At 40.6% G+C, this 27,365-nt stretch overlaps 1 protein-coding gene across 2 annotated transcripts in view; it reads left to right on the top strand.

The window, feature by feature from the left end:
* Nucleotides 1–26,632, top strand: part of shroom4 (shroom family member 4) — a 68,480-nt gene extending 41,848 nt beyond the window's left edge. For both annotated transcript variants that reach the window (XM_028038376.1, XM_028038378.1), the window contains 10 exons: nucleotides 3,569–3,775; nucleotides 10,831–13,645; nucleotides 17,217–17,278; nucleotides 17,768–18,550; nucleotides 19,394–19,975; nucleotides 20,767–20,896; nucleotides 21,590–21,691; nucleotides 22,751–22,921; nucleotides 23,632–23,774; nucleotides 23,872–26,632. In XM_028038376.1, the coding sequence (XP_027894177.1) occupies nucleotides 3,569–3,775; nucleotides 10,831–13,645; nucleotides 17,217–17,278; nucleotides 17,768–18,550; nucleotides 19,394–19,975; nucleotides 20,767–20,896; nucleotides 21,590–21,691; nucleotides 22,751–22,921; nucleotides 23,632–23,774; nucleotides 23,872–24,034 (5,158 nt within the window). In that variant the 3' untranslated portion in view covers nucleotides 24,035–26,632. The remainder of the gene's footprint in view (nucleotides 1–3,568; nucleotides 3,776–10,830; nucleotides 13,646–17,216; nucleotides 17,279–17,767; nucleotides 18,551–19,393; nucleotides 19,976–20,766; nucleotides 20,897–21,589; nucleotides 21,692–22,750; nucleotides 22,922–23,631; nucleotides 23,775–23,871) is intronic.
* The last annotated feature ends 733 nt before the right edge of the window (nucleotides 26,633–27,365 follow it).

The raw sequence follows: 27,365 nt of genomic DNA, 5'->3' as shown, positions 1-27,365 counted from the left end.
CATTTGCTCAGTGCTTTAGTGAGGCTCCATGTGTGACTCTGATTATGCGCTGTGACCTTTGCGGTTTCAGTCAGCTGTTGCTGTTTCTGGCCATTAAGTGCCACATTCCAGCAGATCTTTTCATAAAGACCCATTCACAGTCAGAGTTTTTCCTCCTCTTGAATTCTGATCTTTGTTGTTCACTGATTTTGATCTTAGTTGTCAATATCTCCCTCTTTAACTAGATTTTAAGTTCAAGATGCTCAAAAGCTGCGCAAGAATCCTGAGACGATATTTAGAAAAAGAAAGTCCTGTTGACTTTGATAAATTTCTTGGTTTCTTTACTAAGACACCAACAGAAGTGGTGGGATAAGTCATTGTGTTCAAGTTAAGGATTTACTCTTATCTGTCAAACTGTAGCGTAGTGGATTCAAAATAGACTTCCTCAAAATGTGACTCCTCTTTGGTTGTTGTTTCAAGCAGCAACAGGTTACCCAGTAGGTTAAAGGGTCAGAGAAGAAAGCAGAAGTTGTTCTAAAACTTTATTTGGTTAAATTCAAGATTCCCTCCGACCTCAAGATCTGTACGTGTATTGATATTCATAAAAAACAAAAATAGAGAGATTTGAGATCTCTGATCTCTGGTTTTTGTAAAGTTTTGATCTGCTATTTATTTCCCAAGAGATTGGAGCCAGATACAGTCACACTGAGATTTCCAAAACATTTCCTACATTTTCAGGACAGAGAGATTAGAGACTCAAAGCGATAATTTTGGAGCAACTTTGCTTTAATACACTCACATTTGCCAGTCTGCCGAGACATTTTATAAACTGATGTTGGAGTCATCTCCAGTTCATACATGAAAAGGTTTGCTGTGGAAGATCAAAACTGAAAATCTACAAAATGACCAGCACTGAAATAAACTTTTGTGTTTGTTACTTTACATCTTTTGTGATCCCACTAAATGAATTTTTAAGTACGTCTAAATACCTGAATAGCAACGAACTTTGACTCTTCTTCACACAGTAACACAATTTACTCCGGAGAGTGGATGTTTGAGTTTCAGACTGGCACATCGCCTGTCAGAAATGTTTATGGGTTCAATGGATACTGATTTTGTATTTAAATTTGACTAATGGAGAACCACACTTTTAAACAGTCCTTAAGCTTAGTGCTCACAATGTTTTGATTTGCTACAGTGTCCCTCGACCCCACCCCACAGCACCTGACAAACGTGGTTCTTCCCTTTAGTGAGGCTGTGAACTTGGGTTGAGATAGGTCATGTTTCAGTGTTAGAGTTAGTTTTTCTAACTCTACTGTTACTAAGTTAGCAGTATCACCACTTAAGAAATTGAAAAATGCTATCTAGCTAGCACTCCTGCTTGCTACATTAGTACATGTCTACTGATTTACTTGGGCTTATTTAGAAAATTGATGGCAGAAAAACTTGATTACATACATAAGACCCAACTTTATAAAATATAATATAGCTAAAACATAAAAGTAGTGCACATAATTAACAGCTGTTCAGCATTCCACAGACTTTAGTGAGGAGTTCCCCTTTGTGTCTTCTGGAGGTTCCTCTTGTCCGCTGTATTATTCTTCTTTTCCAGCAACTCACTATCTCTGTAGAGTGTTATGGCAATTCTGGTATGTGTGATTTACTTGTAATTGTTAACTTGTACAATATCTAAAGCAGTTTTTAAAGTATTTTAATAGCTATGTATTTCTTGATGTATTCAATGCCATCTAAAGCAGTTTTTAAAGTATTTTAATAGCTATGTATTTCTTGATGTATTCAATGCCATTAAACTGTCAAGAAACAAACAAAAAAAACTTTAGTGTGGTTAGGATTTCGACGAGTCTCACTTAGCTCTGACACATTGCAAATCATGTTTGCCGGACAGAATAGATGCATACATGCTGCAAGGCTTTTCCCACACATTCTTCTGCTAAAAGGTTTTAGCAGTCTTAGTCTGAAATTACTAAGTTAACATGGTAAAAACAAGGAAAAAAATATATGTACAACCCTCTGTTGTAGATTTCAGAGTTTTAATCTTCACATCACCTCTGATCCAACTTAGGGACCACTTTGCTTTTGGAGAAAAGGATAAGTTATCTGGTTTTAAAATAAACACATTATTTCTCCTTGGAAATGCAATAAAACACAACTTGTATTTTGGGATATTTATCTGTCATTTTTCTGTAACCCTCCACCCCCAGTTATCAAATTCTCTGTCAAATGTCACTCGTTTTGTTTTTTTCTTGGTCGTAAATCTCTGAAAGTTAAACTTAATGAAACAGGAAGTGGTACTGAAGTAGCGGTTCGCTAATACTTGTGGTGCGTTCAATAATGGCATTTCGTCTGGCTGGACTTCAGATAGTTCCCACACAAACAAACGGATAGACGCGCATATGCGGGCTTGACTTAAACTTTCTCAGGGGATAACTCAAGGACATTGTCAGCAAAGTTGAACAATCAGATAGAAATCCGTCTTAAGGAGCCAGAATCAGGAAACTACAGTGTTTATTTTGGAAGTGGGTCTCCCGCTCCTACTTTATCATAAACAATAATACTCAAAAACGGTCTTTTCCTCTCCCTCGTGGTGCCAGGGTCTGCATTCTTCTTCCTTAATTGTACCTCCAAGTGCTTCTGTGAAATACCCAGAATAGTGTCGTTTTACGGATTTTGCACTTTCTGGCTTAGGAACCGTATATCTCATTCTGGACTGGTGCTGGGAATTCAACTTTAGGTCACCCAGCTCTATTTTTTTTCAAAGTACAAATCTTCTTGACATATGTCCAAAAAATAGTGTTAACTCAATTATATATTTTAAATTCTTAGACTGTCTTTCTCCAAAAGTATCCATCAACCCGTCCATCCATTTACATATCAAGTTTTTACGTTTTGCCTTTTCTAACAGAATAAAGGGAAATTTTTCTTGATTTCTTACCTCTTAATTTTACTCATTTTCAACTTCAAGCGTAATGATTTTGCCTTTGTGCTTTGCAGCAGCTGTATTTATAGACAGACCTCATGTTTCCAAAGCTACACCTTATCCAACCTTAGCTGTCAACTCAGCAGGTTTTCTAGCTCCTTCCATCCAGCAGCAACATTCCTGACAGTGTGTTGGTTTAAAAGATATGAACTTTCTTTCAGACTGCAGCGATCATACATCGATACTGTTCTGGTCCCGTTCCCAGACCCCCTTTTTTTTTCTTTTACTATTTTTTTGTACTTTGTTTCTTTTTTCTTACATTCGCACTTTCTTTGCGGGGGGTTCAGTTGAATCTGGCCAGCGTGTGAGATCGGAAGACTGTATAAAAGAATTAGGGAATATTTTGGGACACAGTGGAATGCCTGGCCTTGGATCTGACTGGAGAACTTACTGCCCATGTGAGATGAGAGTTTTATGGCAGCACGGGGGGAAAGTCCAAACAGCTTCTAAGGAAGCCATGTCCAAACAGCATTTTGCCGAATTCCTCTGCTTGCGTTAATTGTAATTTACTGGCTCAATTTGAAATCTTAAGATGTGGATATTCTTTTGGGGATAAATACTGACCTGGGTCTTCCTCTCTCATTCACGCAGACGCAGCGTTCCTCTCATCAGGCCTCACTCCTGGCACTTGGCCAAGCTGTCGGAGCCGCTGCTCCCCCCCCCTCCTCCGTCTCCTCCGCTCCTGACCCCCCGCCTGCCCCTAGCCGACTCCCCTCCGCTCCCCCCTCCTCCGCCTCCGTCTGCCATGCAGCTCCACTCCGGCTCCTACACCCTACCCTGGCACACAACCGACAACAGGTGAGACACAACAGATGGACTGACGTCACATTTACCGATAACCAAAAAAATGATTGATTTCTAGGTTTTACTTGATACAGTAACTTTTGGAACAACATTTGTCTGAAGCTTTTTGGAGCTTTTCAGTACAGAAATCTGAAAAACTCTGTATATCAGAGCTCTATAACGCATAGAGGAGAGACTTTTAGTTGCTTTTCAGCTACAAGAATCCAGATATGCTTCAGTCTTTCTCTGAAAATTTTTGTTGCAAGTTAAAGAAAGAGGACTCCAATGTCTGTTTTCAAGCAAAGATCTTTGTGGTTTCTTTCACTATAAAATGGTAATAAAAGCAGAAAAAAATGGTGAACAAAACACAGATACTTTGTGTTATACCTAATAATTTGATATTGACTTAAGAACATTTGGCAATACGTGATGGCAGCATTTCATTACATAGAGACGGGCAGGATGTAAAACAGACCACACCAGTAGTATTTATTTATTTATTTTTATTTATGTTGATATGGGATTAAATTCTATTCTGTTCTTATTGTATATTCAGATCAAGCTAAGAAGTGTCTCTGATACTTTGTTTGATCCAACTAGTGGCAAATTAAGGCTTTTATTCCAGGTGTAGTTTGACTTTTTTCTGTTAAAAAAATGCTACAAACACAAAAATTAGATCTTTTGTGGTATTTCTTAACCAAGCTTAAATTGATAAACTTAGATTTCCCAAATAGTCTAACATATTACGCTTGCCAGCAGTTTTTATGTACACAGTGTGTCATCCTCTCCATTTGAGTCACTCTTTGCCTTCCTGTGACTCCCATCAGATTTTTTTTTCACGCTGCAGGGCAGCGTTGGGGATTTTTTTGTTTCAATCTCGAAAAGCCAACAATTGTCAGGAAACAGGTGACATCACCGCATTTTATAGTCAACACGGCCCACGCAGGAAGCATTGATCTATTTTCGGCTCCTATTCAAACATCCTAAAGTCATAACCAATCACATTGCTCTCAGAAGACTTTATATGAAGTTGAGACTTCATATAAGGTTTTGTCTTTATATGAAATCAAAACTTCAAAGGCGGGTCCATCCAAAGCCCTATTTGCTTTGTTTGTGGAGGTTACACACACGTTTCAGTTACTGTATTCATCCCCAGGAGTGTAGTTTGCTTTAAGTAGCTAAATAACAAGTAGCAGAACAGGAAAACATCATTAAGAAGCCAAGTCATGAAACATTAACAAGCATATCAGTTATTTGTTATATGCTGGACATATTTATGCCTCTAATTAAGTTGTTAAATTAGCCAAATGCTGTGTCTGTAGCTTTTGTTTTACCCAAAAGTCAAAAAGATTTAGCTACTTTTTGAACTGACGCAAGAAACAAAGTAGCTACAGCTTAGAAACATCTGACATTTTTAGCTAAAACAATAATGTTAAATAATTGAGGAGCTAGGGAGCTGACAACCTTCATGACCTCAGTGTCAAGTATAATAATGGTGATATTTTTGTTCCTGTGACACAGCAGGGTTGGAGGACTGTATTGTCCATTCAGGTTGAACTAAAATCAACCATGTGCTGTAGATACAAGACCCTTTGTGTCTCTGTATGATCTCACCGAGGTAAACTGTAATCTGTTAGAAAGAAAGAGGAAGTCTGCGGCGTCTGCATATTGACTCACAATAAAAATAGCTGCACTGTCCTTGTTTGTCAGCTGCATTCTATGTAAGGGGTTTGTACTGTTCTCCTTATGATAAGAATCAGTGATATAATGCACTTCTATTAGATTTAATTGTCCCACGAGGATTAGATACCAGTACATCAGTGTTTGTGTGTTTGTGTTGGCCTTTCATTCCCACAGTTTCTGTACGCACACACACAGGTTTGGATTTCCACCCATATTCGGACTTTGCATTGATTTCCATTAATTTAAGTAATGGCTGCCTAATCCTAAGACTTACACTAACCTTTACCAATATATTCCTAAATCACTCTTAACAAAAATCAAATTCACACCAAGCCTCTAAACCTAACACATATCCTTAAAAAATGGGGTCTGTCATATTATATTTCGGCTTTGGTCCCCATAATACCTATAGGTCTTCATAAGGTTGGTAAATGTCAGGTCCTGATTATGTTACATAACCAAGAACAACCCCACACAAGTTTGTATTTCTGTCCACAATAGAACTTGGTATTAATTCAATTAAGTTTTGTTTATATACCGGCAATTAGAAAATGTTGTGTCTATGTACTTTACAAAAAAAATGATTCAGTTTAGTCATACATACATTCCAATTGATCCTCATGATCAAACAGTAGAGTAAACTCAGTTAATTATTTAAAGTACTTTAAAATGTTTCTATCTAAGCAAACAGATTGCATTGAGTTTAAAAAAATTTAGAACATTTTTTTAGTACCAGAGCCACTGCAGTGGACAGAATTTAACGCCTTACTTTGATCCAAATTCAACTTTTTATTAAGGTCCCTCACCCAGGGTGGCGTATTAACTACCATTTATTTAAGAATCTACATTTATGCCTGACCCAAACCATTATTAATATATTCCTGACCCTACCCTTAACCAAAATCTAATTACACCATATCTCTCAATCGAACTCCTTAGCCTCAACAAGAGGGTACACCATGTTAGGGCTGATTGTTCCCATAAGAACCATTGATTCTTTGAAGGTTAGTAAATATGCCAGAAAGTGTCCTAAATAGGATAGCTAGACAAATACACACACACATCGGATGAGGAGGAAGCTCCTGGCATAACTCTGGACAATGGCATGTGACTCCCAGAACATGTGGACAAAGAGAGGAAGACATCCAGTAAACTGTGTTTGTCTGAAGAGAGAGGACAATCTGTACAGTGTGAATGGGTTTGTAATGTGCGACTTGTGTTTTTAATCTAAGCACCGACACAATATGAGGCCTGAAGGAAGGAAGTTTATCTGTTCTCACCATTCTGATTAGCTAATAAAAATTGTTGTTGGTGTGTTTAGCTGACACACTGAGGATTAATCCAGCGACCTTACATGATCCCTGGGTGTATCTCTGCGTCAGCCTCACATGTCCCAGATTGGTCTCTGATTGGGCAGGAGTGACTGTCATTTCCTGTCCAGTTCTGACCTTATATCCTAGTTTCCTCTCTCTGTCAACCAGGTCAAATCTATACAACCGCCTCCTCTCCACTCATTCATTGCTCATTTCCTTCCCAAAAAATGTTTTCCCATGCAGATAATGAAGCATGGGATCTTTCCCACATCTTTCCCACAGTCAGTATTTTTCGTCCATGGTCCTTTACAAACTTAGAAAAAGGTTTTGTGTTTTTTGTCTTCACCAATTGTAGTCTTAAAACAGGGTTACATCAAGAGTGACAAGTGACAAGTTGGTCTTTTCTGGATTTATGAGGAAGAGCAGCAACAAGTAGGCGAGGGGCAGCTCTGCATTACTGTATGAAGAAAAAACTCTAATATGTTCTCTGGTGTTTCATGAAAAAGACGTTAAGCTGTAGGAATGGTAGGATGAAAAATGTCTGAAGTTTTTAAACTTGAATTTTAAAGTCTCGGCATACCTTCATACTAGTTATTGTCCATTGCGCCTCTCTTCCACCTATTGTATATGTCACCTTTTGTTTAGCTTTATTACACCACCAGAGACACTAACATTAGCTGAAATAGTAAGTGGTCAAGCAGTCTGTGGCTCCAGAACCAAATGAAGCTATTCAGCCCTTCTCCAAAGGTTACAGTGACTTAGCAGAAATGTTTTTGCACAAATGAGCCAAGCAACAATATGAAATTCTATATTTTTTTATTTTTATTTTTTTGTCTCCGAAGTGCTAGTGGCTCGTATTTTTTCGACAGTAGGCAGACAGGAAGGAGGGTGAGGAGAGAGGGGAAGACATGCGGCAAAGGTCGTCGGGACCGGGAGTCGAACCAGCGACGTCCGCGTCGAGGACTAAGGCCTCCAAACGTGTGGCGTGCTAACCCCCTGCGCCACCACAGCACGCCCCATGAAATTCTATTTTTAGCTTGTCATTTATCAGAATGTCGGTGAACTGAAGATGAAATCAAACTTAAGTAATCTAACAAGGAATATGTTCGATGCACATGTTTTGAGAAACGCACTTGCTGAAATGATTTTATAGTAGGCTGCAAATTGATGTTTGTCATCTTTGCTAAAATGTCTCAACTTGCTTTGTTGTACTGATGAATATTTGTACAGTAAAGATATATATGACATATATTGATAATTGATGCATGTTTACCTTTTCCCAGGACTCAAATATATATTGCTGTTCAAGACCAATTTTCTTTAGATTGTAAAGGTTGTTGAGTGTTGCTGACTGCTGGTCCAGCCTCAAGGTTTTCTTTACTTCAGCTTGCTTTAGTTTTTCAAAAATTTTCTTTAACACAAATTAGTCAATTTTGTTAACTTAGTCAACTTTTTGGACAACCACCCAAAAAGTTGCACTTTGGTATATATGAGAAATTAATCAGGTCACAACTATTAAAAAATAATTTTTGAAGCCATGTGGTCAGTGACTTGGAACGTAGTTAAATTTTCAGAATTTTTTTATTTTTTACATTTACAGCTTTGCACTTGGGTTCATCAGGTATACGTTATCAGATTAGTCACGTTTTAATTTTTTAATTTTGGACCAAAATAGGTTGAGGTCAATGGTCCCAAATCAAAGGTGTTGTTACAAGACATCGGCAAATTTATTAATGTATCAAAGCTTTAGAAAGTTACTTTCAAAACAGACAGATAATTTGGCATTTGTACAATTTTGATATGTTTTAGAAGGTCCCAGAGATGATGCTGGCTGCCATTCCCCCACCTGCTGCTGTGAACTCTCAGGCAGCTGTGTGTAATGGTACAATAATGGAATTTCCCCATTTTTCTTTAAGAAAGGTCAGCTGTTTGAATTTTTTTTAATCCAGTCATGCATATCACCAGAGAAGCCAAAAACTCACTGGGACATCATCTGGTAGCCAAAAGTGAATGACTAGAATCTAAAAAACACAAAGAAATAACTGACCTTTCTTAAAGACAAATGGGGAATTCCTTTAGGAACCTTCATAACACAACAAAACACAAGACCGTGTTCACACAAAGTTCTACCAGGTTGGAGTATTTTGCAGCTGGTGAGATTTTTCAACCATGAATTACGAATCATAAATACCACAGAGACTGCCTAGAGATCGTCTTTTGGTTAGACCTCAATACGTGTTTGAGATCAAAGCTCGTTAGAGCTTTCTGTCTCTGCTTTCCCCTCCTCTGTCTCCCTGGAAACTTTTTCCATTGTTTGAATAAGACACCAAAGGATTACAAAAGGGTGAGGGATCACTCTGTTCTTTATTGGAAAAAAAAGAAACACCACAATAAAATGTATCCAGGCCTTGTGGGGGGTTTTCACAAAATCAATTTAAACCATTTGAACCAAGGCTGGGGAACACTGCATGGCCCCCACCTGCCCCAGCTAACTTTAAGAGCCAATACGAACTCCTTTTGCTCACTGCCAAAATGTCTTTTATGGATTTCATCAGGAAATAATCTCCTCACAAAGATGTGAAACTACAATTGCACAGTGGGCTGAGAAAAACATGTGTGGGTGAAGGTTTATTGGTGTCACAAGTCAATTCCATGAGGTTAAAATTGAGTGGAAGGCAGCTCTGCTAAGAATTACATTGATTATTAAGTATAAGTGACATTTATTGCATTGCTGTTTGCGCTGGAAAAGATCTCTTAGCTGTTTTCCCTCAACACTTATCGATCATTGGGAAATGATCCAGGTTGTAAGTTAAATTTGAACACTGGAAGCTATTTTTAAGCACTTGTCTGCATTGCTCTAGTGGTCAAATAGAATCTTTTTTCCCAGTATGTGGCCAGTTAAGAATAAAAATATGCAAATTTATTCAGATCAACAGACCAAAAAAAATGACTCATATTTTGTAAGGTTGATGGCTGAATCTTGGTTTGGTTCCAACAACTCGACTTGGGCTTGGGTTTACAGGGAACTTCTGGAGCATTTTTATCCCTCGCTTGGTCACACTTATTTCTGGCCAAATGGATTTTGGCCATTGCAAACTCAATCCATTTAAGCTACCTTGGCAAGCATGAGGGAAAATCTTTCACTGCATTACGCTTGTAAGTCTGAGAAGTGTTATATAGGCTGTACAACTGAGCCGTTTGTTGCTTTTACAGAATCTTTCTTGAGAGTAAAACCATAAAGAAGTTATTTTATAAAATGTTTGCATTGCAGTCAGTGATCATCAAAAGAGTAAAAGGAAACTGTTAAGCTGATGTTTCAGTGGCAATTAACCTTTGATATAAAGGAGATGAGATGGGAACAATCTAATGGCGGAAGAAAAGAATGACAGAGAAAGGTGGAAAGAAGATGAGAGGAATCAAGAGATTTCTTCAAAACTGGGACTTGTGGCGTTGGGAGTTGATGAGGAGGAAATCCCTCTTCGCCTAAAGAGTCTTTCTCATAGGGGCTTTAAAAACACATGGGGCTGCCGTGGATCTTCAGCCCCACTCTAATAGGAAACACATTCTCCAGCTGCAGAGTTGAAACGATGTATGGAAGGAAAATATGCTCTGCATGTTTGAAATTTAAGAATAACTCCTTCAGTGTAGTTCATGAAAGCATTATTACATTTTTGTCCTGAACTGACACCGTAGTGTTCCTGAAGAAACCATATAAATCCTGCCTCTAGGGCAAACAGTGCCTAGCAGAACTATTCACACCCCTTTGTCACAATGTGATATGTCACAACCACAAACTTCGATGTTTATTATTCGTCATAAAAAAGTATTTAATGATTGTTAGATTCAATGGCAGGAATACAGGTTTTCACTTTCTTTTTAATAAAATTGTGAGCAGTGGCCAAATGTTGGGAATACTTTTCCAAGGAACTCCATTTAGCAAAAATATTAGTGAATATTTGAAATTTTTTAAAGCAGTTAGAACTACTCAGAGCTTTAGATAAATTGAAGCTGCATGGCCTGTTTATAATGTTGAGTTTGCTTATGTATCAGATATTTATCTTCCTGTCTCTGCAGTGACGTGTCCATGCAGTGGTCTCAGTTGCCCAGACCGTACTCCTCCACTGACCGAAGCAGCTCCCTGGGATCTATGGAGAGCTTGGACACACCGACACCCACCACACAGCCATATTCCGACTCCCACAATTCCCCCGTTGACCCCACCCTCTTCAACAACAAGCGGGACTCCGCCTACAGCTCTTTCTCTGCCAGTTCGAACACATCTGACTACGCTGCTGTGCCTCTAAGGCCCGGTGAGGCCTCTTCCATGGATAACCTCCTCCAGAGCCTTGGCCCGGCATGTCAAGGTTACTCTGGTGAGGCTTCCACTCTAGGGAGGTCGCCTGGTGAGGCCCCAGATGAGGCGCATCTAATTGTACACAAGTCCAGATCGTTGACCAGGCCAAAAACGAAGCCCGCCGAGATAAAAGGACGGCCGTCATCATGCTGCTATGAACACGACCAGAGGGAAGGGGGTTTGGACATTGTTAGAAATGGAGAATCTCAAGTGGGGAGAAAGAACAATCCCCCTCAACCTCCAACTAGAAAGGACAGCTTTAGGGCCACCCGAAGTCGTACTAATGATGGCAACAAACATTGCATATCATCTGCGGTTGAAAATACTTCTTGTTGTAAAGAAAACCTGCCCTGTCTGAATGTCGATTCTGGAATTCAAAATGGTTTCTCTCCACCAGAAGAGGGTGACCAAACTGAGAACTTAAAAACAGATTCAACACACTCTCACTTTAGTCAAAGACAAATTGATGAATTTAGACATATTAAATGTGATGGCAGCACTGAAAATGACTCTAAGTCCGAGGCGCCATCAGAGCACCTCTCTGACTCGGTTCCAACCTCAAAACTTCCCATCACCCCCTCTGCTTCTGCTTCTTTACCCTCCGAATCCTCCACAGAGATTCAAGGGCAGTCCCATGTTGACCACTGTCAGACCAATCATTCCTCAGCAGGCCTTCACCGGCATAGTGCACCCGAGAAGCTGCTCGCCACTCAGCTCCAGCTACTGCAGTTCAACAGCAACGACTCTTCTCTGGAGCCTTTCAACCCATTAAACCCTTCTGATCACTCTGTGTTGGCTTGCAGCAGCCAGTGGTCCCTTGCTACATCACTTCAGCACACAACGGAAGACTCAACCCTTCCCACATCACATAAGCTGGAAGGTAGTCAATGCTCGACTCCAGGATCTGTCTTCCTGGAGGCAGAAGGTGAGGATGGTGCGTCAGTTGAGAGGCTGGAAGCTGTGGGTGTAAATGGGAGGTCTCTGTCACCAGTTCATCATCATACACCTTGGGGACGTTCTGCAAGCGTACCAGGTGAACCCACTGGATTATCAACCCTGGAACGACTGAACTCTGATCACATGGCAGAGAGTGATTTTCAGCCACTCAGTGCAGCTGCCAGTGTGGATACTTTGCTGGACGAGCAAATGCTTGTAGAAAAACGGAGGACGGGGGATAAAAATGGGGAAGTGGCAGAAAGAGAGGAAAACACAAAGAAGTCAAACTCATCCAAAAACTTTCGGCGGAACCGTCGACGCAGTGAACGATTTGCCACCAACCTCCGCAACGAAATCCAGAGGAAAAAGGCGCAACTTCAGCGGGGTCATGGTCCAGGAGGGCTACTGTGCAGCAGAGAAACTGTCCAGGAGGAGGAATGTTCAGACCTTTGTGAAGATGAAGCAGACCCAAACAGGCCTATCCAGAAGAAATCTGCCAAAGTTGCCTTTGCCACACCAGGAGTCCCTCAAGATTCCCAAAACTCTTCACAGGTCAAGACATCAAAAACCTCAAGAGAGCCAGACTGTAGCATCTCCCAGACTCAGACCACATCCTTTCCCCAGGGCAATAATCGATCCAGGTCTGTTCAGATTCTGGATCCAGGGGTCCCCAGCTTTGGTGTTGGCATCAGAGTTGTTGAGGAACCGGCTCCTGCTGGCAAGGCTCGCCGCTGGCGATGGACGCCTGAACACAAGCTCCAACCAGAACTAGATGGAGATCGACGGTGTGGAGTCTCGGGTGAAAGGGTATTGGGTGTAACAGGGTCACGTCATGGAGTTTGTGCCTTCACTTCCTCATCTGGCTCCTCCTACAGTCGCTCCTCTTCAAGCTCTCGAATAGAGGAGTCAGATATTCTTCCATTTGCGGATAGAATGAAGTTTTTTGAGGAGACTTCCAAAGGCATTCCTGTGTCAAATACCTCAAAAAGGTCCAACCACAGGCAGAACCAACCAGACTGGCATCGAGATCAACAGACGGGAGATCTAGGGCAAAATTCTACCCAAAGGAGATACTCCTACCAAGGAGTACAAGAAGAAAGTGTCCATCCTCTAAACAATGTCGAACCAAGGAGGCAGCCTGTCAGTGCCATTAGGGAGAGACAGATAGAGATGGAGAGGGAAAGGGAAGAAAGGTTGAGAGAGATGGAGAGGCAGCAACAGCTAGAAAGACAGGAGAGAGAACTAGAAATGGAACGGGCAAGACTGAGAGAAATTCAGCGAGAAGAGAGGATGAGGCAGAGAGAGAGGGAACAAGAGAGGGAACTGCAAAGAAAAAAAGAGGCTGAGATGGAAAGAGTGGAACATTTTCAGCATGCCCCACCTCAGGACTGTTACAGTCATTCTGGCATCAGAGAACAAGAGCGAGAAATCCAGCTTAAGGACCAATTCCACAACTGGCAGCCCAAACCTCAGACATTTTCTCACTGTCAAAACCAAGTCCAAGGATCAGCTTTTTATCCCATCAGCCATCATCTGCAGCCAGAGAAACAAGAGTCTTTGCATCAGGGGTACAACGCAAGGAGCTACACACCCACAGAGGTAGGAGGACTTCTTGCTTGGATTCATCATATACTGTATATACAACTGGATTTACAGTGCAGAGTTCAAAATGAGTCTGTTTGCAGGATTTTGAATAGAGTTGCACCAGTCAGAGATTCTTGACAAATTTCCAGTCTTCATATAAAATTATTTGACCTGCTAATAACAATTTTAGTTGATTCCGACTTGTCTTTAAGAACAGAGTTTGAACCTTTGTTTTGAAGGCAGTAGATACTAATATTGGGGAAAAGAGGTGATGTCACACTGTGTGTTTGAGACAACAGTTGTGAAACAAAACCTTTCTCATAAAAACACCACAAAATAATTACGGAGTTGACATATTACGATCGTCTTAAATAAGGGATTAGCATTATTAAGTAAACCATGTGTGTTCCCTTGACTAAGTACAGTAGATCCTAAACTGTTATAACGTGAAAATGGTCCAAACAATTCAAAAAGTGGCAAAGTTTGAAAGCTAAATAAGATCAAGCAGATAGGCTTTGCTAAGCCTTCTTGTTATCTACCGCACTTTGCACATTCATCAGTTTGAGAACATGACTCCAACATGGGTACAAAATATCAATTTTTTGTTGTGTTGCCTAACTGAAACATCGACTTGCCTCAGTAGAAAATAGTTCAAACATCTCACTACTCCAGCTAATAGCTAACTTTTGGCGTTCTCCCTAACCTCCACACCAATGAGTGTTATGGTTAGCGCAGTGTAGATGATGATGTGTAGAAGTGGTTAGATGACATGTGATGACAGGTTAAGGAACATTAACACTAATGAAGGAATAGTTTTCTGCTTTTAAGTAGCAATGCTGGAGATAATCTAAGTTCAGAAGGTTTATATTTCTGGCTCTGGGTGCTTACATTTTCAGTAAGTTCACAAACTTGAGGACTCAAACCAAACATCCAGTGTATTTTCAGTACTGAGTCTAAGTCTTTCAGGGTGAAAAATAAACTTTCCAGCTCACTGAAATCAGACTGCCTGCTCTTTTAGATTTAACCCAACTGACCACTGAAAGACTAAAATCTAACTCTGCTTTGTCAACTTGCACCTAAAAGGATCTAGTGGTCACTCTTGGATTTGTAGTCAAGTTGCTGCTCTGTCCAAGTACTCCGCAGTTGAATGGTTGGTCTGACCTGAACCTCACATCCTGCCTGTGGTCAAAGTCTGAAGTTCACATAGAAAATTCGCAGATCATTGAAATAGTTCGTGGAATTGAAGGGGAGATTGGGCAACGGCAGTGCTCTATGGTTCTGGTGCTAATAGCAGTGTTGGGTTACAGCTTCACCGCAAATTGATTCTAGACTCTGGGGAGCGGAGGTCTAACTTTTACAACTCCCCTGAAATGCATCCCTTAAGTATCCTTATCATCTGACACCAAGTAATCAAAACTGACATTTGTTTTGGGACTAAACACATTTGTAAGATCAGCAAATATTTGAGCCAAGCGGACTCGGGTTTTTGTTGTTCAGTGTGATTTTTGCTATACTGAAGCCTTGGGGTGGGGGAGTCTTGAACCCTGCCCCCCTTCATGCCGTGGTCCTTTTCAAATCAAAGCTTGCGGCTCTGATGCCACGGCGATAACCTCAAGTGTTGAAATCTACCTCTAAGTACATGCACTATTTTTAACGGGAACAGATGTGCTGAACTTGGGCTTTTGCAGACACAAACTCATGTCTGTGAAAACCCCTCTATTAGGAAAGTACCAACAGATGTTCAGTCAGACTGGAAATTAATGTGTTATCAATTAAGGTGTGAGCTTTTATCTTTGATTTCTCGGGGTAAATCACAGGGTTAAAATGATATGTCCCTTAATGTGCACTGCATTTTTAAATCACCCATCCATCTTCTAATACCCTTTTCCTTAGTGGATTTGGGAGGAGTGCTGGTGCCTAACTTAAGGCGAACGTTTCTGGACAGGTTGCCAGTCTGTCGCAATTTTTAAATCATTTAACTCAATTATTTTAGGGCTAAATTTGGCTCCAAGTAAAACATCATTTGCATCATTATTAGCTTAATCAGGCTAAATTTGGGTTATCTTTGATTTATATTATTATAATTTTTATTTCTTAACTCCTTTTTTTTTGTATTTAAGGTTAAGATTTTTCAATGTAAAAAATTTCAGACTTCCTGGCAAAAATGTTATTCTAGAAAGCCACTGTGATTAGCTAAAGAAAATATTTTATTCTGCAAAAATATGCATCCAGCTTTAATTATCCCAGCAGTGGCCAAAAAAAATCTGTCATAAAAACATTCAGTACCTCCTTAAATGTCAACAGACCTTTAAATGTAAATTAGCCATTCATGAAACAGAACATATTATCTTTTAGTAGTTATTTTACACAATTTCATGGATATTTCCCGCTGCTGAAAGCAGGTGGCGGCCGAATGTGTAAAATACACATTTGTTATGCCAACAGAAATACCATCTGGATGTTCTGATTTGCATCACAGACTGTAATGCAGGCTCTTTTTCCTTCATGGTATATTTGTGCAGCCTGTCCATCCAGTGGGGACCTTCTGGCTACTTTCACCTCTAAACCAAGAGAGTGCAATAAGTTAATTCACCACTTCCACTACTCTACTTTAATATGTTAAGCACCCCAAAACTCTTCACCTGCCAGCATAAAGTAGTGTCTTGTAGATTTATATATAATTATTATTGGACGTATTGTTACTTGCCATCATGTCTTTGATTTTTGTAAGACTCAAATAAGCATTAAAGATGTTGACGTAGTTAGCAGTGAAGGAAAACTTCCAAACTGTGAAGTTACAAAGATTTATCTTTAGGTTTGTTCTTCCTGTCAAAACTTTACTTTTTCCTTTTAGTTTTGAGCGAATCAGCAAGATGGTAAACTGGTAAGAAAGTATTGATCCTCTTATAGAAATACTCAACTTTAGTGCACAAGGAAAAAGTAAACTTAAACGACTACCATGGCTAACTGTGAACCACAATTTTTGTGGCATTTCTTGACAGAAAACCGACCTTCTTTTCCAAAAGGGCAGCCAACATGACCAAATTCATCATGGTCTGTAATTTGCTAATGCATGTTTGCTAGCTAGCCAGCAAGAAAACAAACAAGACATTGGCAACTAGCATGTGGCTCACCAGCTAGAGCCACAAAAAAAACCCTAGAAATTTTACAGTTTTGGTTCCCTGCATTTATTTTTGTACATCTCTGTTGTGATAGGTCTTAAATTTTAATTCACATTGGTCTTAAAAAGTCTTAAATGTGAGTTGGTGAAACCCTGATAAATTAAATGGAACTGAAATTGGACTAAAATTAAATAACTTTGGACTAACATATCTAACAAACATTCCAGCCAAGTACTGAACAAGCAAGTGTTTGAACTAAACTGTACTTGATAAAAAAGATAGAGATAACAAAAGAATGCAGAAAACAACAATAGAAGGAAGAAAGTGTTCTTAATGTAGCAGAAATTGCCTCCACCCTAATCAGCTTTGTTTCCACTCAAGTGTAATGCAGGGTGGAGTAACACACCCTCTTCCCAATGCTTTTCAGCCTAGGTGTTATTAACCTTCTTTAAATCTCTTCCCAGACGTTTCACGCCCTGCAACAGGAAACGGTCAAACTCAACAGGAAGTACAGCCTGACGGAGAGGTGAGCCCCTCACTTTGGAAACAACTTACATCATTTGTTAATCAACCATAAAATATTACTTCCCTCCCCTTTCGCTTTTTCTGAGACACTCACCTGCTCCGTCTCTGATTCAACCAGCCTCCATTGACATCAGGTCTGGTTTGGTCATTGTGCACCGGCAGGCGGAAAGCCTACTTAGTCACGGCTGACTCTGATTAAGCTCTAATGAGCTCTAAGTGTGTGAGGCAATCATCCATGCTCAGGATGTGACCACAGTGATATGTATTTGGATGTATGTAAACATGTAGGAGAGGGAGAAAGGCATGTAGGGTATGTGTGGCCTAAGATGACCTGACTCAGTTAGCAGGGAACTCAGAAAGGAAACATCTGGAACGTTTCAAGGAAAAAAAAAAGGCTTTTAATGTAAATTTATGCTCATATCAGATGAGACCATAAAATAACATTAGATAAGAAGATTAATTAATCTAAATAACTTCCCTTCCCCTTCAGAGACTACTCCAGCTGGAGACGGGAGTCCAGGCCACCGCCAGCTGTCCATCAACAGCAGCATCATCTTCATCAGGTGCACTGGGACTCCAGACGGCCTGCCAGTCGTGGTGATGAGCGAGATGTCTACAACGCCGCCCCCCCGCCGGCACCCCTTTACCTTCGAGGACGAGCCATGTCTGAAAATGACCTGCGCTTCGAGACCAGCCACCGCTGGTCTCCTTCTATCTACGCCGCCTCGAGCCAGACCCTGAGTGAGATGGAGGAGGGTGGAGACTCATCGAGCGCAGCGCGGCAAAGAAAGAAGAAAACCCCACCTCCGCCAAGACCACCCCCCCCAAAGTGGGAGCAGTTCCACCGCCGACGAGCGTCTCACCACGCGCTGCTCGCGTCCTCCACGTTTGCTGCTCCGCAGCCCATCCCATCCTCCTCCGACAGCACAGAGGGACGCTACTTGGTTCACTCGTCCTCCTATGTCCCGCCACCTGATGAGTCCCGGCAGAGGTCCTACAGCCTGCCCCCGGAGAGGCAGGAAGCGTCAGAGACCTGCTCTCGATGCAGCTGCAGTCAGACTCAAACTCAGGAGCACGCGTTCTCCCGACTGTCCAGCCAAAGTCCGGCTCCGTTTCAGGAGCACGCCTCTGCTGTTGCCCCGCCCAGCCCGATGTTCTCCAGGAAGGCCTTCAGGCCTGTGGCGCCACGCCATGTTGAGAGGGAGGATGACTTTGTGGTGGAGCCTGTAGCATCTCTACCTCCACCTCTACCAGCTAAGACCAGAATGAGAAGGTGAGATGAAATACTGACACTTTCAAAGCAGCCCTGTTTAGTCTGTTTTAGTCAAACTCTAGGTCGTTTGCATAGAAAGTCCGATTGGTTTGGGAAGATGTGCATGCGCAATTGAACTCTGTGAACCAAAAAAGCGAACTCTGGTCCGCTTGAAAACCTACATCTTGGTTTGTTAAGTGAACTCTGGCCTGGTCAAAATGCGTATGTGAACACCAAGCGAACCAGACGCCGCTCAAAAAGCAGGAAGTGGATTATAGCATAGGGCATTGTGGGTAAATACAACCAAAACAAAGACGTTAGTCTAGCGTTAGCATGAGAAATAGCTGATTGTCTTTTACCAAAGACAATAGAGAAATCTAACAACCGCTAAAATCTGACGCTACGGTTTTTGTTTACATTTCATGAAGAAAGATTTTGCGGACCTCTTCTTCTGAGGTTTTCATGTTGTTTCTTTCAGTGGTTCTTTGTATACTGCCACTACAGGCGAGGGGGAGAGCAGATTTTTGAAAGAGTTTGTATCATTTGACACAGTGCATTAAGAAATCGAACTGCAGCAGCTGAAAATGTAACAAACGCTCCAACCTTAGAGAGTGTTTTTGGTGGACTTGTCTTTTACAGGCTCACACTGTTTTCTTTGAGATCTTCCCAGGAAATTCACTTTTAGTTTAACACAAAAGTTACATGCAATATTTTTCATAAATATTATATATACTTATTGATAGAGGAAGCAGATTCTGTGCAACAGAAACCAGGTGTTTGAGGTCTTTATTGTCACATAATTGTATTGAGAGTACTTATGAAGTGTAAACTGATGTTGTTTCTGAAATGTAATCTGTCTTCCAGTCCATCTGGGTTGAATGTGGGCCTCAGTCTAGATCTCAAACCATTACCCAGCATCAGACCTGGAGCCGAGCGGGAGAGACCCCCATCTCCTGGGGTCCATAGTCCCTCTCTGGGTTTAGAAGTTGGCAGACCGAGAGAGGATTATCCTACAGAAGCATATTTCAGTCAGGTAGAGCTCGAGCATCAGCAGGCTTTCACAAACAGAGACTTCCAAGTTGAAGGTCAGCAGAAACACGCAGAGTCGGAAAAACCTCTGAGCCTGAGCCCCGTCCACAGCCTGGAGGCCGAGCTGGAGGTTCCCTTAGAGACGGACATCGACGATTTCCAGGAGCTGCCCGTGGAGGACATGCCCATCACCAGCGAGCTGCCGTGCTTCGCGCAACCCGTCACAGTGCTGGAGACAGACATCGATACGCTGCCAGATCTGGAGGCCTCACCATCAGCTGAGACTCTCGATGGAAGCGGCTCGCTGGATGAGGAGGAATTGGAGCTTTTCCCTCCGAGTGGCGAAGGAGAGTCTGGGACGGAAAGCTGGAGAGAAGCCAGTCAGTCTGTGGAGCACAACACCAACAGCCTGGACAGGTAGTTTACCCTGTGCAAGACCTGTTTTTGCCTCTAATACTTCATCCTTTAACGGAGTGTCTGCATATCCTTAAACAATCTTAAATTTGCACATATAAAATTAATGCCTTAAAATGTCTTAAATTAATTTTAAACGGTGTAAGCTGGTCTTAAATCTGTTATTCACAGATCTTACATTTTGTTGTGGCACTATTTAATCTTTGTAGTTTATTTTTCTTGTGGGTCTTTTCTGTCAGGCAAAGGTTTGAGTCACACGCAGACATCTTCATTACGTTCTGTGACTGGAGACGGTTGAGGCTACTGTTAGCTAGCTGCTAATATACCCTTGCTAGCAAGCTTGTTACCTATTTTGCGTCTATCACCAATAACCGCAAGTTATTGTCAGTTGCCTGGACAACGTTCGTCTTTGCCACCGGCTCAATTCTGTCACCAACCCTCGCAATGCTAGGTGCATTCTCTGCCAGCACTGCTATATAAAATAAGCAGCTTTATTTTCCACATTTCTGTTGTGATATATCATTCAGAATGGTTTTAAAACGGTCTTAAATTTGAGTTGGTTAAATGTGCAGAAACCCCGTTTGAGCAGTTCTGTCTTCTGTGTTATCTGTTGGCTTTTCTCCCTGCCTCTGTTGTTTAGTTGCTCACCAGGGGTTGAGGTGATTTTCATATCCCTGACTTTGCTCTTTTGACACGCTCAACCCACTGCCGTTTTCAAAACCCGCGCGTTTGCTGCCATTTCTAACCAACACACATAAACAAACCGTCTCCTCCGTCGGTCCTCCTCTCTTCAGGCAGTCCGGGGCCAGCTCCAGCTGTTCGTCCTATTACCACACGTCTGCAGCCAAGGCTCAGCTCCTGTCGCAGATGAAGGACTTCTCCGACAGCAGAGAGAAGCACGAGGACGACGAGCTCGCCTACAAGGTAGACACAGCTTCATTTTGAACCACTTTTAAGGAGTTTTTTATGGAGAGAAATTATCATACATTAAACAACTTCAACTAATTTCAAACACAAGACCAGGGTTCATAAAAATGACTAACCATTCTGATAAACAAGGCTGGTTTCTCTAAATTCACTATCATGCAGACTCAACTAGAGATCCTGTTAGCAGCTACAACAACTCTGAAGAAATTGATATGAGTTACAACAAAGTTTCATTTCCCTTTGGGGATTAATAAAGTGCTCTTAAACAACCCCACAGTATGATGCTGCCACCACTATGCTGGGTAGTAGACACAATGTTCTAAGGTTTTAAAGTTACCCTACTCCAACCCATCAAACGTACGTTTTGTCACTTTTAATTAAAAAGCTCAATCTTTATCTTTTCTAAGCGTCACTGTTAACAGAGAGGCCGATGTTAATGCAGTTTCAAGTTACCCAAACATTCTTGAAAGTACATGTTTATATATTTAACTTTAATGTATAATTTCAAGCCTTTGTGGGTCAGAGGAAATCCATAATAACTTTGTGATTTTAAATCTCCTTGAAGGGTTTTGTTGTGTAATCAACCCAATCTGGAAAAAAAAAAAAATCCGGCTACGCATTATTGTCCGAATTTGTTCTTCTGTTGTTTTTCTCACTGCGAGCTGAAACAGTTGTTTCTGTGTTGTGCAGAAGCAGCTGATGGAGAGCCTGCGTAAGAAGCTGGGAGTGCTGAGGGAGGCTCAGAGGGGACTGCAGGAAGACATCAGAGCCAACGCACAGCTGGGAGACGAGGTCCAGTCCAATCCTGCTCACTAGATTAAGTGCTTTAAATCATCTGTGCATGTCGGCAGCCACTCTTACTTTGAAAACTTGATGCGACTCATTTTGTACAAGCATGTCTACAAAAAGGCTTTCTCTAATTAGGACTGGACTGTATTTCAGATTATAAAGTCGTACATTGGATATGTTGTCTGAAGAATTTGTGTTATTCTAAAATGCTTTTGATTGGATGATGGTTTTTAAAAAAAAAGTTGTTAGAAAAGTAATGAAAATCTTGGAAAAGAGGCATCTGCTGGGCCTTTTTACTGTTTTTTAAAAATATATAACAGTCAGTGTTCCTATACAGCTTGGGAAAACTATGGAAAAATACTCAATTTGATGGAAGTATTTTTCAGGTTTGCATTCATAAGGAGTAAGACTTTACTTCTGATCCTACGTTCTAAGTTGTATCCCCCTAAATGTCCCTCCATTCATCTATCTATTCTTCCTTCCACCAACAATCCAGCCATTCCTGTATTTATCCAGCAACTCATTCATTCATCAGGGATTCTAAAAATCAAGGTCTTAAAATGTCTTAAATTCATTTAAAGAAGTATGTTAGCCTTAAATACGTTGATCACAGGTCTTAAATTTTTTCTATTCTTGTACATGCTACGTTTTTTTTTCTTGCTGGACTTTTCTGTCGGGCAAAAGTTTGAGCCACAGGCAGACATTTTCATTCTTTAACTCACTGCTAACGTACCCTTGCTAGCTAGCTAGCTTTTTTGCATCTATCATGGGTAAGTGCAAATTTATCACAAGTTGGCTGGACGAAGTTCGTACATTTCTTTTGAAATATAGGTCTTAAATTCCATTTATAATGGTCTTTAAAAGTCTTAAATTTGAGTTAGTGAAACCCTATTCGTCCATCTCTTCATCCATCTCAACACTTTTACATCAGTGATGCTAGAGTTAAACTCTAGATCCAGTAAGTTCTAGAACGTGTGACGTTTCTAGATCCGAGGATATCTTTATCCATCAAGGATAAAAATAGTCAAACAGCCTCTCTGTCTATTTTTTTACTTCCTGTAGGTGGAGAACATGGTGGTATCCGTGTGTAAACCCAACGAGGTGGACAAATACCGCATGTTCATTGGCGACCTTGACAAGGTGGTGAGCTTAATGCTGTCTCTGTCTGGGAGGCTGCTCAGAGTGGAAACCACACTGGACACGCTGGACCCCGAGACAGAGCACCAGGACCGGGTGAGGAGGAGAAAACTTTTGCATAAAGAACCAGAAATTAAATGCTGATTAAAGAAGAGTCATATTAGTAAAAGTCTTTTTTTTGGGGGGGGGTGGAACAGATTTTAAAGATCAAAATTATTATTTATAACCAGGTTGTCTGCACATCCTTAAAAATGTGAATGAATTTAATTGATCTAAAATTAAGGCCTTAAAATATCTTAAATTCATGTAAATAATCCTTAAGTAAGTCAATCACGTCTTACATTTTTATGTGGATTTTTTTAAGCGGGACTTTTGTATCAGAAAAGTTTGAGTTATGTGCAGACGTCTTCAGTCCCTGCGCTCTTTTCCATTACCTGCTAGCTAGCAAAGAAAAAAACCATAAGGAGCTAGAACATGGTTCTCTAAGTAGCATACTAACTGGCTAGAAGCAAACAAACAATCCAGTAGCAGCTAGCATATAGCTCATTAGCAGCTAGCATATGGTTCTCTAACTAATTAGCTAGCTAGCTAGAAAGCCATATGTTAGGTGTGAAGCACAAAGCTGCTGCCAAGAACCACAAAAAGACTCAAGAAATTTCAGTTTTGCATTTATTTTGTACATCTCTGTCATGATATGGGCATTACATTTTATTCATAGTAATCTTAAAAGTTCTTAAAAAGCTTTTAAATTTGAGTTGATGTAACCTTCATAAACCTAATAAAATAAGGTAATCTTTGTCCTGTAGCTCCCCCTGCTGGAAAAGAAACGTCAGCTCATGAGACAGCTGTCGGAGGCTCAGGACTTGAAGGACCACGTCGATCGCAGAGAGCAGGCCGTCAGCCGGGTTCTGGCCCGCTGCCTCACTCCAGAACAGCACAGAGACTACAGGTACGCATCAGAATAGGAGTTAACTCGCATTCCACCTGGCCAGTGCACTGTCCTTGAGTACTAAATTGCTTTGTGTACTTTTGTTTTTTCTCTCCAGCCACTTCGTGAAGATGAAAGCTGCCCTGCTGGTGGAGCAGAGACAACTTGAGGACAAGATTCGGCTGGGAGAGGAGCAACTCAGAGGGCTGAGAGAGAGCCTCGGCCTGGGTCTGGGCCTGGGAATGGGGATGGGATTATCGATGGGATATGGACATTACTGAGCAATACAGAAGAAGTGAAATGAAGGATGAAGTCATTAACACATTCAGTTCAAATCAAGTCCAACACATGGAAGACATTTTATCAATCGCACAGTTAAGGACAATATCGTAATAGTTGTATGACGACACTAAATACGAAGCTGCTGCAGACGGTTACTTAGACATGAATATAGGAATTAAAACTGCTTAAGAAGCTACTATCTGATAGTAAGAGTATTCACACACAACCACTGGCAAAAAAACAGTTGTAACAATTTATATTCTGACTCTTAATTTTATCCAAGAAGCAAGTGAAGTCATCCCAAAATGGTCCTACGAGACATTTTCCAGCTCAACAGGCAAACATTAAGGCATGGAAAAACAAAAATGAAGACAAGACTCTTAGCATCATAGTGAAGATAAGTGTCCGAAAAGCCTGTTTGTTGCATATTTTCAAGGCCATGACAAAGAAATCAGACACTTTGTGCCTTAAACATGTACTGTACTATTAAACTGACACTACGTATTTTGTGTTGTTACACACTTTGTTGCCAAAGACATTTTTGCGAGATGACTGTGTCATTCACTTCTGTTTTCTTTTATATTTAAACCTCCCGGTTCAGAGAACTTGAGGAGGGTTTTTTTTGGTGCTTCTCATATCCACACTAAAGCCAATGTTTCACAGTGCCATTGTCAGCTTTATTAACTTCTAAACATTGATTCTGCAAGACATAAATATACTGTTATTGTGTTATTTTGTGTTACTTTACTGTACTTGTGTGGAGTTTGACACTCCATGGACTGACTGTCACGTCACGACCTTTATGTACAGGAGGCACTAGTGTTTATTATGTATATGGTTTGTATATTGTGGTGTTGATGTTCGAGAACATTCATTTTAAAAGATGGGTGAGAAGACCTGGAAGAGTTGAAGTTTACTGTATATGTTTACAATGAATGAATCCGGAGTGAAGTACGGTTTGTGTTGCATCAAGTGAAGTTTGCAAATTTATTTTCGGCCATTTTCTATTCCCAGCTGTCACCTCAGCTGACTTGAAAACTATGCTAATTTACCTTCATATGGAGAGAAATCTGTACAGCAGTTGGATGACTTTTAGTTCCAAAGTGCAAGAATAAAACCCAACTTTTACCAACATATTCACATTTTTCTAAACCGATTTTAAACAAAACCTGTTTTGCAAAATTAGATATACCATATTGTCAAAAATGAAAAACACTTCAGGGACAAAAATACACACATCAATAAACAAAACCAAAAATTTAAACATTTTGGAAGTACTAAATATTTTTCAAAATGTTTTTGTTTTCTCCATGTTTTTCTTTTTGTTGCTGTCATGTGTATTATTTTTTAAATTCTGTTTTAGTCTTCTCAGGCTGTACCATTGGGCCATGACAGGCTAGCTAGCAGGTTAGCTTAGCATGCAAACTTAATCTTTGGGGGGACTTTCTTTTGCTGTCACAATTTATTTATTGTTCCACCAGCAAAACTCAAAATTAAAGAAGTGCTAGGGTTTTCTTAGACAACCCTTAGACAAAGACAAAGCTAAGAGCTTTTTGTCTAAGATTAACAGCTAGTTTTTCAGCTGTGAGTTTAAAATGTAGGTAGGCAGGTTTTAAGCATAGCTTTCTCCATTCCCACTACATGCTACAAAATAAACAAACAAGCACCTAAAAGAGAACTTATCTCCTGTTACATTTTTTCCCTACAGAGCAAAGGTCTAAATTGGGCGGTCGCTGTAAGAATCTTGTTGAAGGTCAAGAAATCTTTAAATTTTTAAAAATGTGTAGGTTTTAATCTTGCTGAACATTCCTAGTTGGTTGAGTTCTGTTTTTAAGTTGGCATCTCATTAAATCAGTCACCTAAAGTTCTCTACAACCTCGGTCAGTTAAGATCTTGCCACGATATTTGAATAAAAGATACAGAGAGAGATGCATTTTACCAGCCAGCTTGTGTTGCTATTAATACTTGTTAGCCTGGACAATGACCACCACTTAGTTGGACCTGACTCTCCGGTGGTTATTCCCTTATTTTATAACAGTTTAATGCTACTTTACTGCCACCTACTGGGTAATAGCTGCCAGCGTAGGATGAAAGTCACTGACAAAACCTTAGAAGAACTGACATGCTTAAAGGAGTAGAGTATTGCCTCTGATAAGAAAAAGTTTAAAACAAAAGAAATTGAAAAGTCAAGTAAAGAAACATTGCCACTCGTTAACTGCTGTTAAAGTCAACCTGTTCCGTTTCGAAGTAGCTTGAAATCTATTCAAAGCTGCACGTCAATATCAGCAAAGGACTCCTCTTGTTTTTAGTTGTAAGCCACCCTAAGTCTAAGATTACATTGTTCATTGTTGTTACTGTGTATATTTGTGAATGTTTTCCTGTGCTGCAAACAGCAATTCTCATTGGAAAATTCATTGGAAACATACTGATATTTTAAGGACAAACATTGCCTGTTGGACCTGTAAGAGAGTGTGTTTCTTTTGTTTCTGGTTTTTTGGGGGGGGTTAAATTTTGATTTATTAAAGAAAACATTTTGTTACTGCAGAAACACTTGTGTGAGGAAATTGTACCATAAATAATAATGACTTTTAAACTACCTCCTAGCCGTACTGTGGTGATTTACGCTCTGACGGACCTCCTAAATGTCCTGAGCCAACGTGTGAATGCTCCTCAGGGGAAGCTTACATTTGAAAGTCGTGGGATGGTTGAGTAAACATGGCTTGGGGTTATATGGAGGTTGACAAATGACAACCGGAGTGAGGGGAGTCGTTGAGCACGTTCGGTGGGAGGTGGAGGAATTTACCCTGGAGGCACATTGAGCGGTAATCATGTGTTGATAGTACTGATAGCTCTGTCAGGTTACGTTTCCTGGAAGCAGGGGCTGTTAAATATTCCTGCTTAAGTTGTAAACGCTGAAAAACAAGAGCGGAAATAGAGCGTAAAAATGTAGTGCAGTGAAATAATAGTCACCCCCCACTTTGCCTCTGTGTTGCACAGAGTGAATGCAAAAAGCAGCCTTCGAAGGCCCATATTTATTAAATTTTAAGTGAAATCAAAAACAAACTCACCCTCTAAACTTAATAAATGGTTGTTTCACTTTGGGGAGCAACAGTGGAAATCAAGCATTAGAAATAACTGCCAGTGTTTTGGGACAATAGATACATAATTATCAGGTTGTGTGGCAAATTTTGACTCTTTCCTTATGGGTGAATGATGAAAACGTCCTTTCACTAAGGGGAGTGATTCCTGCTTTGCTTGAGATGTGTCTCTCGGTTATTGTGTGACTTCCTTTATGGCTTTGAACCCATTTTCTGACAAATTGGTAACTAA

Source organism: Xiphophorus couchianus, chromosome 14 (assembly GCF_001444195.1).
Source record: "Xiphophorus couchianus chromosome 14, X_couchianus-1.0, whole genome shotgun sequence".
Lineage (NCBI taxonomy): Eukaryota > Metazoa > Chordata > Actinopteri > Cyprinodontiformes > Poeciliidae > Xiphophorus > Xiphophorus couchianus.
This window is presented reverse-complemented; position numbering and strand designations above follow the sequence as displayed.